Below are 13,935 nucleotides of genomic sequence, written 5' to 3'. Positions count from 1 at the left end.
CAAATATGCTGCTTTTTAAAGACATTTAAAGTAAACGTACAACATTAAATATTTGTACCTGCACTGATCAAAACAACAGCAACAAAAAGCAAGATACTAAAAACTACCAGAAAGTTGCTTTAGAAGTTTGCTTTAGCTGCAACATAACTAATCTTTGGAGAATATGACGTTCTCTCTCTCTCTAGTATGTAAACTGGTAGATTTAATGCTGCGAGACGACAAAGCCACTACGCAGAAAATATACCAGATGATCATATATAGACCACTAAATGGCAGAGTGGTAAATCAGTGTTTTGCTGTTTCTTGAATAAATCAGAGCCCTACAGGTTCTGTCCATGACAAACAACTAAGAAACACCAAACATTTTTATTAATGGTTTAAATCTCTGTATGCAACATTAACAGCTTTATATGTCTATGAATTAAAAAAAGTATGCAGCGTGTCTGTTTTTTGTGATCTCTTCGTGTGCTTCTGTCTAGAAACACTTGAATCCCAAAGCCTGGTTCTCCAATCAGGGCAGCCTAAGTGAAGGCTAATTTCAAAATGTCCTTTGGAAAAGGACAGGCTGTAAAACAGCCTGTAGACACTTGAAAAAAAGAGGTGCTCCAAATATTCTGGGAGAAGCATCCTCCAACAGAAAAAAAAAAAAAAAGGTATTTCCATTAAAAAAAAACCTCAACCCCACTTCAGACAAACCAACCTAACTCAACCCCATAGTGCTTTGTAAAAGCAGCTTTACTTCAACAGAGTTTGGAATCAAAATCCAAGAAGTATACTCACTTTGGCTTGTTTCAAAAGGGTAAAAGAATGCTGTCTCAGCTTTCTTTGGTTAAACTGCAATATACATTAAGTATTTTTACTATTTTTAAAATGTAGCAGTTTATGTATAAACATTCCTTCTCTATTTTAATTAAAAAAGAACAACCCCCCCCAATTGTCCCCATTCTAAGTTACAGACACAGCTGTCACATTAGAACATCTATATGATAGATATCATAACCAGTCACATTTGAAAAATTAATGATTATCTCAAATGCAGGCTGATAGAATGTTCAATCACTAATTTAATCTGTTAACATTTCAGCTACAGAACCATCATTTAAAAATCATACCTAACATGAAAATTCTGCTTTTTTATACACACCTAATGAGAATTTCAGAGAAATTCCACTGCCTACCTTGAAAACATCCTCATTGCCCTTATTTCTTAAATAAAAATTTATTTTCTGTTGCAACCCTACAAGTTGCAGGAGCGAAGTGTGAAAAATGCCTACCATAAATTAACAAGAGTTGAGGATGGGCAGGGGGCAGAAGGGAACAGCACAGCAGCCAGCCTGAAGGTATGTACGCACATATATTCAAGGTTAAGGGTTTTTGGCATTTAGCAGGTCACAAGTTCTCTTCCTTATTAAGGATGCAAAGTGGACAAGTTAGAAGAGGATGAGAAAACAATTAGGTGAATAAAAACATTTGCCTGGGAAGAAGTGGAATGATCTTTCAGTAAGTCCAGACTCAGAGCTACTTTCCTTTGCTGTTTAGTTATATTCAGTTTTACTTCTTAGCTATAAAAAAGTTTGGGTAAAATACGTCACCTATCCACTTCAAATGCTCCATCTTTCATTCTTCTTTTCCTCCTTACCTACTGCTTTGTAACAGGAGATTGAGCAACTTAGCTGTTTATTAAAGTCTAAAGTTTATAAGAAAAGGCTTCTTTTCTTTAGTTCTTCCTTGCTGCTTGTAGCTCTGTTCTCTGCAGGGTATCTATGATTCACTCCTTCCTCTCTGCCTTCTGGTCTCAGAGGACATTTATTACATCTTAGTTATGATAACCAGTTCTCAACACGCTAAGGCTAAGCTGACTGCTACTATTTCTCTATTAAAATAACAAAGGATGAAAACGCAAAGGAAAAATTAAGTTATTTCACAATTTATTCATCTTGGACAGGACTTCACTCTTCAGAGAGATACACGAATAGCAGCAGCAGAGCTCCTTGACCCTAAGCAGATCACAAAGAGTGAGGAGCAGATGACCTGCCACCTGTCAGCACACACAACAGCACTGCTGTCTCTGGGACCACACAGTGACGCTGTGCCACAACCCCAAAGACTTTCTTGCCCTGCATCTTGCAGGCAACTAGCTCCCACTGCCACAAATTACCTTTGTTGTACTGGCACTCATGGAAGAGTGGTGAGGGTCAAGCTATCTCTCCCAGTTGGGTAAAAAAAAATCCAGCTCCCACCAGAGAGAGAAAAGCAAGAGGAGTCACAACTTGGCAGAGCAGCCACAAAGTCCAGGACAAATGCCTGCGCCCTCCTGCAAGATGATTCACTTGGTACTTCGCAAGGTGTACATTCTGAAAAAAGACATAAATTGTGGGCATCACTGCCTGAACCTGAAACATCCAGGCTGACAATCATTTCACATTTATTTCCTTGCCTTGGACATCTCTTTGTTCCCATTCAGTCGTTCTGGGTATCTTGCAAACCCATCCCATTCATCCTACTTGTTCACATAAATGCCTCTTTTCCTGTTCAACATTCAAACATAAGGCTCTTCATTAAGATTTTTAAAGTCAATTACACTAAAAGTAGTTTCTCACTGTTTAGCAAAGCCTGTTAAAGACAGGGCACCTCACTATAGCGTAGCGCTGTCACTTGCATAAGGACTTTTTATAGAGTTTAAAATGCCAACTATTTGTAAAAAGCTGGCTGCTCACTTTCTAACTTTTAGAGCAGTTTAGCAGTTTCCTCAATGAGACTAAACAGAAGCCAAAAGATCTCTTTGTATAGGAAACATCAGACATGCTCAGCAAAAGAAAGGGATGGATATACCTGAACTCCATCTTCCATTTACTTAATAAAGGTTTTCTTTTAAATGTTAGTAGATCCTGGGGAAATAAAGCACAGACAAAAGCAGTTAAAAATCCTATTAGGATTAAAAGCAGCAGGTGGTGCTAGAAACATGTGCGTTTAAAACTCCTGACAGAACTGGAAAATGCTCATTTCACATTACTGTAACTAGCTTTAAAGAGACAAGGAAGAAAAAAGCATAGGAAGTCTCACCAGACAGAAAGGAGCAGTGCATTAAACTGTCAGTCAGATGAATCCTAGAACATATGTTTAATAGAAAATGTGGATATCTTTTGTACATCATGTGTAATACTTCAGACAACACATACGATCTCTCTTCTTTGCCATGATCACTACCTCAAGCTGCTGTCATCTTTTGCGCTGCTCTTTCCACACATTCCTCGTGCAGAACAGTGAGCTGCACGGTCACTGCCCCTTGCCACTTCACACAGATCTGGTACTACAGCATCTTAAAGCGGTGATATTGCTGCTCATGTTCTTTTCATCTTAAGAGAAAATTGAACAAAATAGTGTTTTGCTGCTGCTACTGTAGAAAAAGCTGTATGGGTTGCTTTTTTCAGTTAGGATACAAAGCAATCAATTCCCACAAACCTCCAGGCACAAAGTCTTTGGTTATAATCTAAAACAAGCTTGTGATTCCCCGTCCCTCCAGAGTCCCTCCAAAGAGGAGACAGCACACATCGCCCTGCCCAGCCCACCACCGTTTCTGAGGCACCAGCCAGAGCCTCGACTGTTCCACAAGCTTCAGGAGTCCGAAAGTTCAGCTTCCCTCTTTCAGTAGCACTTCTCTAATTTTGATCCCCCCTCAAGATTACCCTGATTTTTCTCGATGGAGGAAAAAGAAAGGGATCTGGAGAAGAAACAGCAACCTTTGATCATTAGTTCAGCTACATCAAGCAACGCAGGAGCAGAGCTGGTGGGAAAGGTTGCCACTGCTAGCAATTGCAGCAACTGTTAGGAAGTGAGGCATGTGAGGGGAGTAGAAACCAGTGTTTAAACTGTAACTGTGAGAAAAAGAACTGGACTGTCTGGAGAAAGACATTCAACACGAGACACCAATTTCTCTTCTTTTTGCCCCCAAGACTTCATATCATAATCTCTAAAAAGAAGATTAAAAAAAGGAAAAGAAAAGTTGATACCCACATAACGACAACATGCAAAGCATTAGCAGTGCCAGTATTTCATAGCTTTCTCTGTAACTAGGAAAATCATGTTACAGTTTCCCATATTCACTTGCAGTATTTTCTGCATACAACAAATCTGAAGTTGTACTTCACTTTATTTTGCTGAGCGAGAAGAAGCTACTGTCTATGCTATTAACACAGAAATCATTACAAATATTAATCTGCAGGTAGCCCAAATCACCATTCATTAACCATTGGTTATGTATTACTGAATCCAAACAGATACCTATCTATGCAATAATGTAACATTTAGGATTAATAAATTTTCACGTAGCCAGAGCACTTACAGAGCAATATAAGAGCTTTCCCCGTACAGCTGAAGGTGGACAGGGCTAATGTCAAATTTCTGTCATACCTCTCAGTCCTAAAGCTATTCTCTCCCTACAAGCTACCTAGAGCTGATCTGGGAAGGGGTACCTGACTGTGCTAAAACAAATGGAGCAGCCTGTGGCATGTCTGGAGCAATCACTCCTCCTTTGCTGCTGGAAGAAAAAAAAAATAGTATGTGGGGGGTGGATAGTTAATTAATACAGAAATTCTGGGCGTTCTTTTGGCTGTAGAAGCAAAGCAAAGCTCTCTTTGTTCATGTCATCCTGTTACAGGCTTTTCCCAAAGAACTTCAGATATCTGACTACACACACTATTTCTTGGCATATACTCTTTTCAGGTTGTTTCTTCTTTTTTCTTCACCCCCCCTGCAGAACTGTTTCTCATGAGTGTCTATCAAATGAAAATGATGTCTGTTACAATATCCTGTCAGACTTTTAGGTGGAAAGGAGCATCCCTGTAAGTTGTACAGACAGACTTTCTTACAAAGAGGAGTTGCGTAGAAGGCAGTGACAGTGTCATACTAATGAAAACTCAGCTTGACAGTTTTTACGCTGACAAAGTCAAATTACTTCAGCTGTTAATTACTAGTCCTGTCCTTTCAAGTTTCTTCTCTTATACTGGGAAATGCAGAGTAACCGTATTTGACACATGAACATCTTCTCTTGCAACCTCCGTCATCTCAAAAAAGCCTGCACCTGGTTCCACAACCATCCCGTGCAAAACCTTCCGCTTCCTCTCATTTGTATGCACTTCTTTCAAGATCCTCTGCCATTAGTTAAAACACAAACAATGAAGAACATGGGCAGATGAAATTCAGTCTGCATTCAGAAGATGGAGAAGAGACTGCCTCTAACAATTTCTGTCCAAATTTCAGTAACTGGTGTATATTCTAATATCTAGCGACTACAAAAGAAGCAAACACAGTTAACTAATTGAGTTGCTCCTTCGAGTTAAACCCCAAACCCCACACTTTCATGGCAGCGACTTTTACACCTTGCAATTGCTAAGTCAACTAATTTGCAGTAACTACTACAGGCAAAGTAGTCTGTACTTTCACCACGTAAGTTCACAGGCTCACTCCGTTGAGTCCCATATTGGTGTGACCTGCTAACATGCACTATGGCAGTACGTTAGAAGTAATCCAAGTTAGTAGGTCACATCAGGTTAGCAGTAGGTTAACACCAGCTTAGCAGCCAGAGCTGTTTTATTTCTTCGTGCGGCAAGAACTAAAGCACAGGTCAGATCTGCTACTGATCACCAGGCTCCTGCAAAGACCTATCGTAACAAGAGCATCACCTCTCAGACCAAAAACCAGTAGACTAATAAAGTCTTATCAGCACCAAGGTTATTCTCTAGAAATCAATGCATTTGGTTCACTTGGGGAAATACAAAGTTTTATTAATCATGGTGATGACATGGAGGTGTTGATGAGTCAGGAGACAGAAATGCCATCTTCCTAAAAAGTAGAAGAAAATAACCATCCCTCCCTGTTCTACCAACACAGTCCCTGGCAGTACTCCATTATACTGTAGCTAGTATGGAGTACTAAAACATACTGCTCTCAGGTAACAGGAATGCTTCTAGTGTTCTGGTATTTCCAATACATCCAGCTAGCAGAAAAGATCAGTGGAAATACTCTATAACCAATTCACTTACTGCTGCTTTAATAAACAGAAAGAAATCAAAGTCAAATTATTTCCTCCTTTACATCAGTTCAATAGTTGTTCTAAACACAAGTTTGCTGTACAAATCCTTATCAGCTTTACTATTTTACACTCCTACACTGTTTTGACATATAAAAACTAGCAGATAATGATGTGTCTGTCGGCAAACTGAAGTGCTGAATCACTGTTGTTTAGTGTAAGTAGCTCAGCTGTGCTTGGTAATTTTTTTTTCAATATTAAATAGCTAAGAATCAAAGATCTAGATTACCATTCACTGAGATCTGAAATGGCCTGCTCTTTGTGCTCTATACAGGCACAGTTAATATTCTCTCATCACAGCTGCTGGGAGGGAAAATCAGATCATCTCCTGAAATCTCTGCAAGTGCTCTCTCTTTCCAGCAGACTTAAGTTAACCGGACATAGTGAATGACTAAAGCACAAGAGAATTTCCTGTACATCCTCAGTCCATGTAAGACAACTCTGCAAGCAGGAAGATTTACAGACATTATATCCTCTGAAACACATTTTAAAGTTATAAACATGAATGTTAGCAGAAAAATATAGAGCTGTGATACTCACACGTGATGTTTGCTGAGAATCACTCAAAGATTATTGTAGTGTTTGGAGAGCTACAAACTCACATAGGTTCTTTACACATTCTTATCCAAGGCGACTTGAACAGAACAGTTACGAACAAATACTCAAAATAATTTTGCTGCTAATGGAGAATGGAAAAAGCCATTTTTTTTTGGCTTCTGGGGCCAAGTCCTGCTGACTGTACGGAGAGCAAGAAAGCACACACTTTGATGTGAATTGCTTTCAGCCAAGGTAGGTGGGTTTCCGACAAGGACACAACCCGGTGCTGGAGCTGTCACCCTCACCAGAAAACCCACCGACACTCCTGCTAGTTCAGCTGAACCAGTGAATGAAGACAAACGTTCTGTCCGAAGCTTACTTTCTTTCCCTCTGCCACAAGGAGAGATGTTCATCTGGAATCTACCCCAGCTACAGACAAAATATGTGAAATATCCAGAATGACATCAGGACCTACAAGCGACAACTTTTGTGTTGCTTCCTTCTCCAACTTAACCTTATTTTTAGCAAAGCAGTAAGATTACTGGGGAAAAAGAAAGGCCGGGGGAAAGGAGAGAAAAAAACCCTTCCCTCTGGGCAGTCAGATGCCAATAGAAGACGATACTTTTGAGAGCAGGTTAAAAGGACTCTACTATATTCAGATAGGAGGCAGTTTTTGGGTTTGGGGGTGGGTTTTTTAAATTTGTTTGTTCTTAAACATGGCTTTGACCACGGTCAAAAAGCTACTGTGAACTATGTGGTCAGATAGCACTGAGGGCAAAGTTGTGTTTACTTGTTTCTAAACCAACACAGTGATAATTTCCATTTAATCTTCAGCTAAAATAGACTTCATTCATTGAGTGGATCACAGACGTTTCCACTTGGAGTACTCCATGTCATCAGAAAAAAGGCAGCTTTCATACACACGGCTAAACAACATAACGAAACACTACACAAGTTCTCTCTGAACTTCAGCACAAATGAAATCTGTCCACCTACTGAATTTACTGCTTTCTGGGGCTGTTATCCTTTCTGCATGTATTTAGGTCAACATGAAAAGTCAGGAGCTTAGGAACAAAACAGTGAAGTTATCAGCTCACTGATAATGCTTATGGTCTCCTTTCCATGGCTGGCCAACCCGCATTACCTAACACTGCTCATATTAAAAGCACTAGCTGATAAAATACTAATCCAAAAATTGTAATTTTTTCTTTAATACCATTGCTTTCAGTGATAAAAGACTACTGCCAGGATGATTTAAAAAACAGGATGTTGGCCAATTATCAAATTGCTACCTGTTAATCATGGCCAGACCTCTCCAAAGCCAAACAAATAGCATCACTTTTTCAGTGACTTCAAGCCCAAGCTTCGATGGAAGAAGGAAGCCTTAAGCAGAACCCATTCCAAGACAGTTTTTCTTCCTCTTTTCTGGTGGAGCATCTAGGCAATGGCTTCTGTTTCTCTGTGAAATAAAGGATGGTTTAACAAGACCTTTAAAATCTTAGCTCACAGTTTTTGCTGGAATTTGCTGATTACAGTCTAAATTTTATTATAATGAACTTCAAGGGAAACTGAAAAATGTTCACTGTAATCAGTGGGCTCATTACAATAGAAAGGATCGACCATTTACTAGATCAGAATAATGAAGAAACATCCAATCTTAACTGAATATCCATATTTAGTAGTTTTAGGCAGATTATTTCACACTGATCAACATTTAAATTATTCTTTTAAAATAGAACAGTCAGGAAATAGGAAAAAATCCCAAGTATTCTTATGCTGAATATAACAATAAAGTAGAAAAAAGAACAGACTGACAAAACTGGTTCAATCTCCTGTATCTGCTCACTCTAACAAAGATAACTACCAGCGAAACCTCTGGGGTCTACTTTGGCATTACTATAAATGGAGGTTACTTGTAAACAAGGTTCATTACAGTGAATTAAGTCTGCATATCAAGCCCAAGTAGAATGTCATGTTTTGCACTACGAATTCTGAATTCCTGACATTCAAGTGTTTCTTCGTATGTGCAATGTTCCAAAAGTTTTGCTAGAAATAAATAAGCAATTTCCACCCTAACGAGGACTGCTAGGCAAGAATGAAGTGTAGCTTGCTTGCTCTCTTCACTAGATCCCAGCTGCAGACAGAACATAAATTGCACAGGGGGAGAAGTACAAGGGAAGAAATAGGTAGCTTCTTGGAACGGTACTATTCAAAGACAGTATCTTCTACCCTAGCAAAAGCTCAAAATTAATTCCTAGCATCATATCAAATTAAACAAAAAAACCCAAAACATTTGAAAATGTATTTACATTCTCCTTAAGAAACTTGTAACTAACTTCTGATGGGGAGAGAAATCTCAAAAAGCAAGAGCAGAAAGAAACTGGTTCCTCATGTGAAGTGGGAGCTACTTGAGAGCACACTTTGGAGAGGATGGCTGTTCAGCCTGGCAAAATTCAACGACAAAAAAGTGTAGTTAATCACTGCCTTATTTGCATTCATATTATCAGATTCTTTTGAACTCGGCAGCAAAGCTGCTATAGAACCACCTAGTGATCACTGACTTAAGCAGACAAAGCTGACAAGGTCACACTGACTTCAATTAACAGCTGCTTCAAAGCAAATTAACTACAACAGAAAGCTGTGTTCCAAGCCAATCCATCTTCAAGACTTCCAGACACCTTGGCTGGATATTAGCTGCGAACCGTCAAATCCAGCTCAACTACATACAGTCAGTGAACTTGCTGCTCCGGATTTCATTTTGTGGATTTTAACTGCTGTGTGTATTTCTATTCAAAACAGTTTCAGAGGGTGCTTAAATAAGTTTGTCAAGCTGCTTTTCTGGACAACCATTCAACCATTTCACCGCTACCTTTTGTCTTTTAAGTCGTATTGGTAAACCAGCATATGCAAACAAGATGTAGTAACTCATGCAATTAATATTAGCATTTGCAGAAGAAGCCTCCCATTAGGAGATTTAATTGTTTATTTTCCATTTATGAGATAGGCTCAGCATTCAAAAGACAGTGTATGAGTTTACTCTAATGGCTATGCTTCAGAATCCCAACTCTTACAGAAAAAGAGTAGCAGTGGAAGACTGTGTTTCCATCCTCCTCACATATTAAAAACAAGGAAACAAAACCCCACGGTGCAGTTGATAAGACCATTAATAGCAATGAAGAAGTATTTTCAGGGAATGACTTGGAATACTGAGCCTCTTCTCACTGAGAAGGGCCCCAGAGCACACCCATTCGATGAGGCCAGAAACAGCCTCCCAGCTGCAAGAGATCAGGTCTTCCTCCACCCTCAACGAAGAGTTTCCTCGTAACCTGCACAGGGAAAAGACAAATCCCTGGGGCCTTTTCCCAGGACCTTGCATCTGACTGGCTTTGTGGCAGGGAAGGCAAAAAAGAGCTATAAGGTCTGGAGTCAGAGACAGGAAAAGGAGGAGATGCAAGGGTTATAATGTCCTGCTTGGCTGTAAATGTATCAAAGGGGCCTTGATATAATGATCAGAGAATGCAGCTGTACTACCACGTAAAGATTAAGCAATTCAGGGAGCAGTTTCAATTAATTCCCAGACAGAAATGGAAAAGGGCTGCAGAGACTGAACAAGGACTGTTGCATATTGTGCTGGGACTTCATAGCACCTGAGTTCCTGCCGTCAGGGTGGGCTGTAAACATGCAGATGTCTTGTGATGAGATGATGCAGGGAAGCCAAAAAGAGATCAGGGACACTGCTCAGGAGCCATGAAGTGAACTCAAACTCTTAAGACTGCTGCCTCCCAAACTGAAAAGCAGACACTGTAGTAAAGACAGATCTACTGTAAGCAGGAAGTATTCCAGGCACGGGCGAAGACCAACAAAGCCACAAAAGCAAGGACAAGCCAACAGCTTAAGAGAAAATTAACCATTTTTCAATCCACTTTATTTAAAGACCAGCATTTAATAGCACTTCTCTGAAAATGGCTCTTTGGAGCTGCTGAGAAATAAAAGAGTAACTCCTGGAAGGATTAGTCTTTGATAAGATCTGACCTCCATTAAAGTTGCTGAGATAACTGTACCAACTATGAAGTTAGGGTGTGACTGTGTTACTGTCTTAGTTTGGACCAGGAGAGTGCTATTGGAGCAAGTCTTTTAAGTCTATGTCAACTCCATTCGCCCCAGTAAGACTCTTCTGCATGTGCATTTGTGGTGTGTTGGCGTTCCCCCTCCTCGGACAAATTCAAACTGGGAAAAATCACATATTGTGCCAGGGCAGGACAAGAAGTGGGCATGTAGGAGAAGAGCCCACGGAACTCACAACTCCATGCCTGAAAGGATTAGGAATAACAAAACCAAACCAAAACAACAAATTAAGATGAATTCTTGCATTTTGTCCTTATATTTGTATGAGTCCCTCTCCCAGTGCTCCAAAGATATGCCTCTTTTTCTTGAGTTTAGACTGAAAAAAAAACTTCCCAAATTCACTGGAGCAACAAGGCTGCTGATACAGAAAAATACAGCCCACCTGTCACTGGAAAAATTGCACCATTTTCCTGTATTATATCTGATTATATACTAAAAACATTAACCCGTTACTAATATTGATTTCTGACCTTATTTCACATACAGAATCTTGCTGTTTCAAATACATGTGATTCCACTAGCCTAATGATGTCCAGCAGGCCAGTCTTCTATGTGTTTCCCAATTTGGAATTGCTTTCCCTCCCTTTCATTTTAACAATTTACCTATATTAAATTAATATTACTTATTTGTTGAAAGCTTGCCTAGTTATTTTTTTTAAATGAAGGCAGAAGTCAAGTTGATCACACAATTCACACTGTCTTTGTTTCGCCCTGTGTCTTAAGATGTTCGTGTACGTAGTTCAAATAATTTCTCACAAAGCTTGGGAGAAAAAATATTACAATTTAATGCATAAATGACTACAGTTTTCTGGCCAAGATGCACTCATTCCTAATGGAGATACTTGAATACTTGAGTAAAAGCATTCCACTTATGAAAGTGTGCATTATAACAATGGCATTTGCATGTTGTTAACAATCAGAGTATCCTGGTTATAGAAAAAACTAGTCAAAATGTTAAGAAGAGTTGCTGTTTTGTGTTCTGGCATACTATTCATATTTATGTTCATATAACTAACTTCCTTGGCATCAGCGGCTAACTTCACTGAAGCTTTAGGCCGCATGTAGTGAATCTGCCACCTGAATACCATGAACCTTCATTGAACCCTTGCCAAGCTCTGTGAAGCAGGGCCCTAAGGACTCAGTTGCAGCTAGAAGATAATGAACTTAAGTCATTCACTGACAGCAGCAGGGCCTCCCTGAAGACAAGGAAAGAGTCTTCAGCCTGCCCAGAGACAATGCAGGGCCCCAATGAGGGATGGAAGACCCCAGACCCAAATAACACCACTGGATCACCTGCTGCTTGGACACCATGTGGAGAACTCGTGCAGGGCAGGAATTTACTCTGTAAGGGTATAATTGCCCAGGGATTTCTGTGTTCGGCATCCCTCTCCGAAGGCTTGAGCTGTTTTACACCACTGCACCCCTCAATAAATTCATCTGGCATACATTGTGTCAGAAGCTCTGCTTTGGGAAACCTCGGGTAGAGCCTGAGTGATGAGGAAGCGCCCAAGAGTGAGTGCGTGTGTGGGGGGAGTTGAAAAGGGGCACCCATCTGTTTATCGGAGTCGCCTGCTGTGAAGGGACTCCAGTCCCTGCAGCTGAAGTCTCGGGTGGTGGATGTGTGACTCCTTGAGTGGCGTGTGAATGCTCGGGTAGCGGCTTCTCCCTAAAAAATCACAGGTCTTTAACCTATCGGTATGATGATGCCTGCTTCACTATTCTACTTAGGAACTTGCTTAGGAAGTATACTTAACACACCAAATGCTTACTTTTCTTAAACTGTGTATTTTTAAGCTATTTTTGATAGGAAGAGGAAATTCTACGAATTTACGTCATTTGTGATTCTTATTCATACCCAAGCACTTTTACATCGGAGTTTCCAATTTAACCATTTTCAACCAAACCAAACCACCAATGCTGCCATCGTCAGCCTGCTCGCAGGTGCGGCCGCCGCTTCTGCTCCCTGCAGCCCGGCTAACGCAGCGGGTGCACGGCCACCGCGGTGAGCACCGCTGCGTGCCGCTGCCTGCAAAGAGCTTCGCAGCAGTACGCAGTCAAGGCGCACCGCAGGAGATCTCGCATCGCTGTCTGGAAATCGCAGACTCACAGAATGGTGGGGGTCGGAAGGGACCTCTGTGGGTCACCCAGTCCAACCCCCTGCCGAAGCAGGGTCACCCAGAGCAGGCTGCACAGGACCTCCGGAAAGCTGGAGCAGTCTTAGCAAGGAGCCTTAATTAGCTGGACACATAAGTAAGCTTGATTTTGTGGGGAAAATAAGAGAAAAAAACACATCAAGAAAACAGGGAATCACACATTCTTCTCCGTATTTCAGTGCGGTTTCAGATGTCCTACCCCCAGCCTAACCAACAATTTCTTAGGTGGTTCAACATCTGCCTCGGGAGACAGACCGACGAGGGCGCGGGGTTGTTTGAGGAAGGCACCAAACGCTGGTTTCCCCGCTCCCAGAGCTGTTCAGCCACTCACAGGGCGGGCGGCATGGCTGGCGGGGCCCCTCTCCGCACCCGAGGACGGAGGCCACGTCCCACCCCGCGCAGCAGCCGCGCAGGTGTGGGCCACACGGACTAAGCTACCCCGGCCCGCCCGCCAGCACGGGCATGAGGACACCCGGTTTCCACGCTGGGCCCCGGCGGGAGGGCGATGGCGCTGCCCAGCGCTGAGCCCCCCGCCCCGCCGCCCCACGGCGCTTATGGCCCCGGCGAGCAGCCCCGGCGGAGCAGCACGGACCGCCCGGGGCCCGCTGCCGGCCGCTCGCCCGGGAGAGGCAGCGGCTCGCGGAGCGCTCCCTCCTCGGGGCAGCGCGGTACCGGAGCCCCCGGCCGCAGGGACGGGCCGCGGACGATCGGGGCTCACCTTCTTTCGCAGAGCGACCGCCGGCACAACCTCCGGGCGAAGGTCAGGGCCGAGACCGCCATGACAGGGGGGAGGGAGGGAGGAGGAGGAGGAGACGGCGAACCCCGCCCCGCGGAGCCGCCGCTGAGGGGATGGCAGCCGCCCGCTCCCGCCCCAGGCCGAGCACCGTCTCCAGCTCCCCGGGAGTGGCGGGCTGCGGGCGGGGGCTTGGGCGGCGGCGGGCTTGGCGGGAGCCGTGAGGAGACGGTGAGGGGCTGGGCCGTGAGCCGGAGCGGTCTGCGGACAGCGAAGGGACGTGGAACCGGGGTTTTTTT

At 42.6% G+C, this 13,935-nt stretch overlaps 1 protein-coding gene across 5 annotated transcripts in view; it reads right to left on the bottom strand.

Moving 5' to 3' along the window:
* Positions 1-13,725, bottom strand: part of ECI2 (enoyl-CoA delta isomerase 2) — a 30,397-nt gene extending 16,672 nt beyond the window's left edge. Inside the window, exons 1-4 of one of the 5 annotated variants that reach the window (XM_075417212.1) lie at positions 13,622-13,700; positions 2,833-2,888; positions 2,159-2,354; positions 781-834 (exon numbers count right to left, since the gene is read on the bottom strand). Coding sequence is in view for 1 of the 5 variants with exons in the window: in XM_075417210.1 (XP_075273325.1) it covers positions 13,622-13,683 (62 nt within the window). In the remaining 4 variants the exon portion in view is untranslated. Of the gene's footprint in view, positions 1-780; positions 835-2,158; positions 2,355-2,437; positions 2,459-2,832; positions 2,889-13,621 lie in introns of those variants that run through there. The other 4 variants (XM_075417211.1, XM_075417214.1, XM_075417213.1 and 1 more) reach the window with 4 other exon arrangements.
* Positions 13,726-13,935: the final 210 nt, after the last annotated feature.

The sequence above is a fragment of the Opisthocomus hoazin genome, chromosome 3 (assembly GCF_030867145.1).
Source record: "Opisthocomus hoazin isolate bOpiHoa1 chromosome 3, bOpiHoa1.hap1, whole genome shotgun sequence".
Lineage (NCBI taxonomy): Eukaryota > Metazoa > Chordata > Aves > Opisthocomiformes > Opisthocomidae > Opisthocomus > Opisthocomus hoazin.
This window is presented reverse-complemented; position numbering and strand designations above follow the sequence as displayed.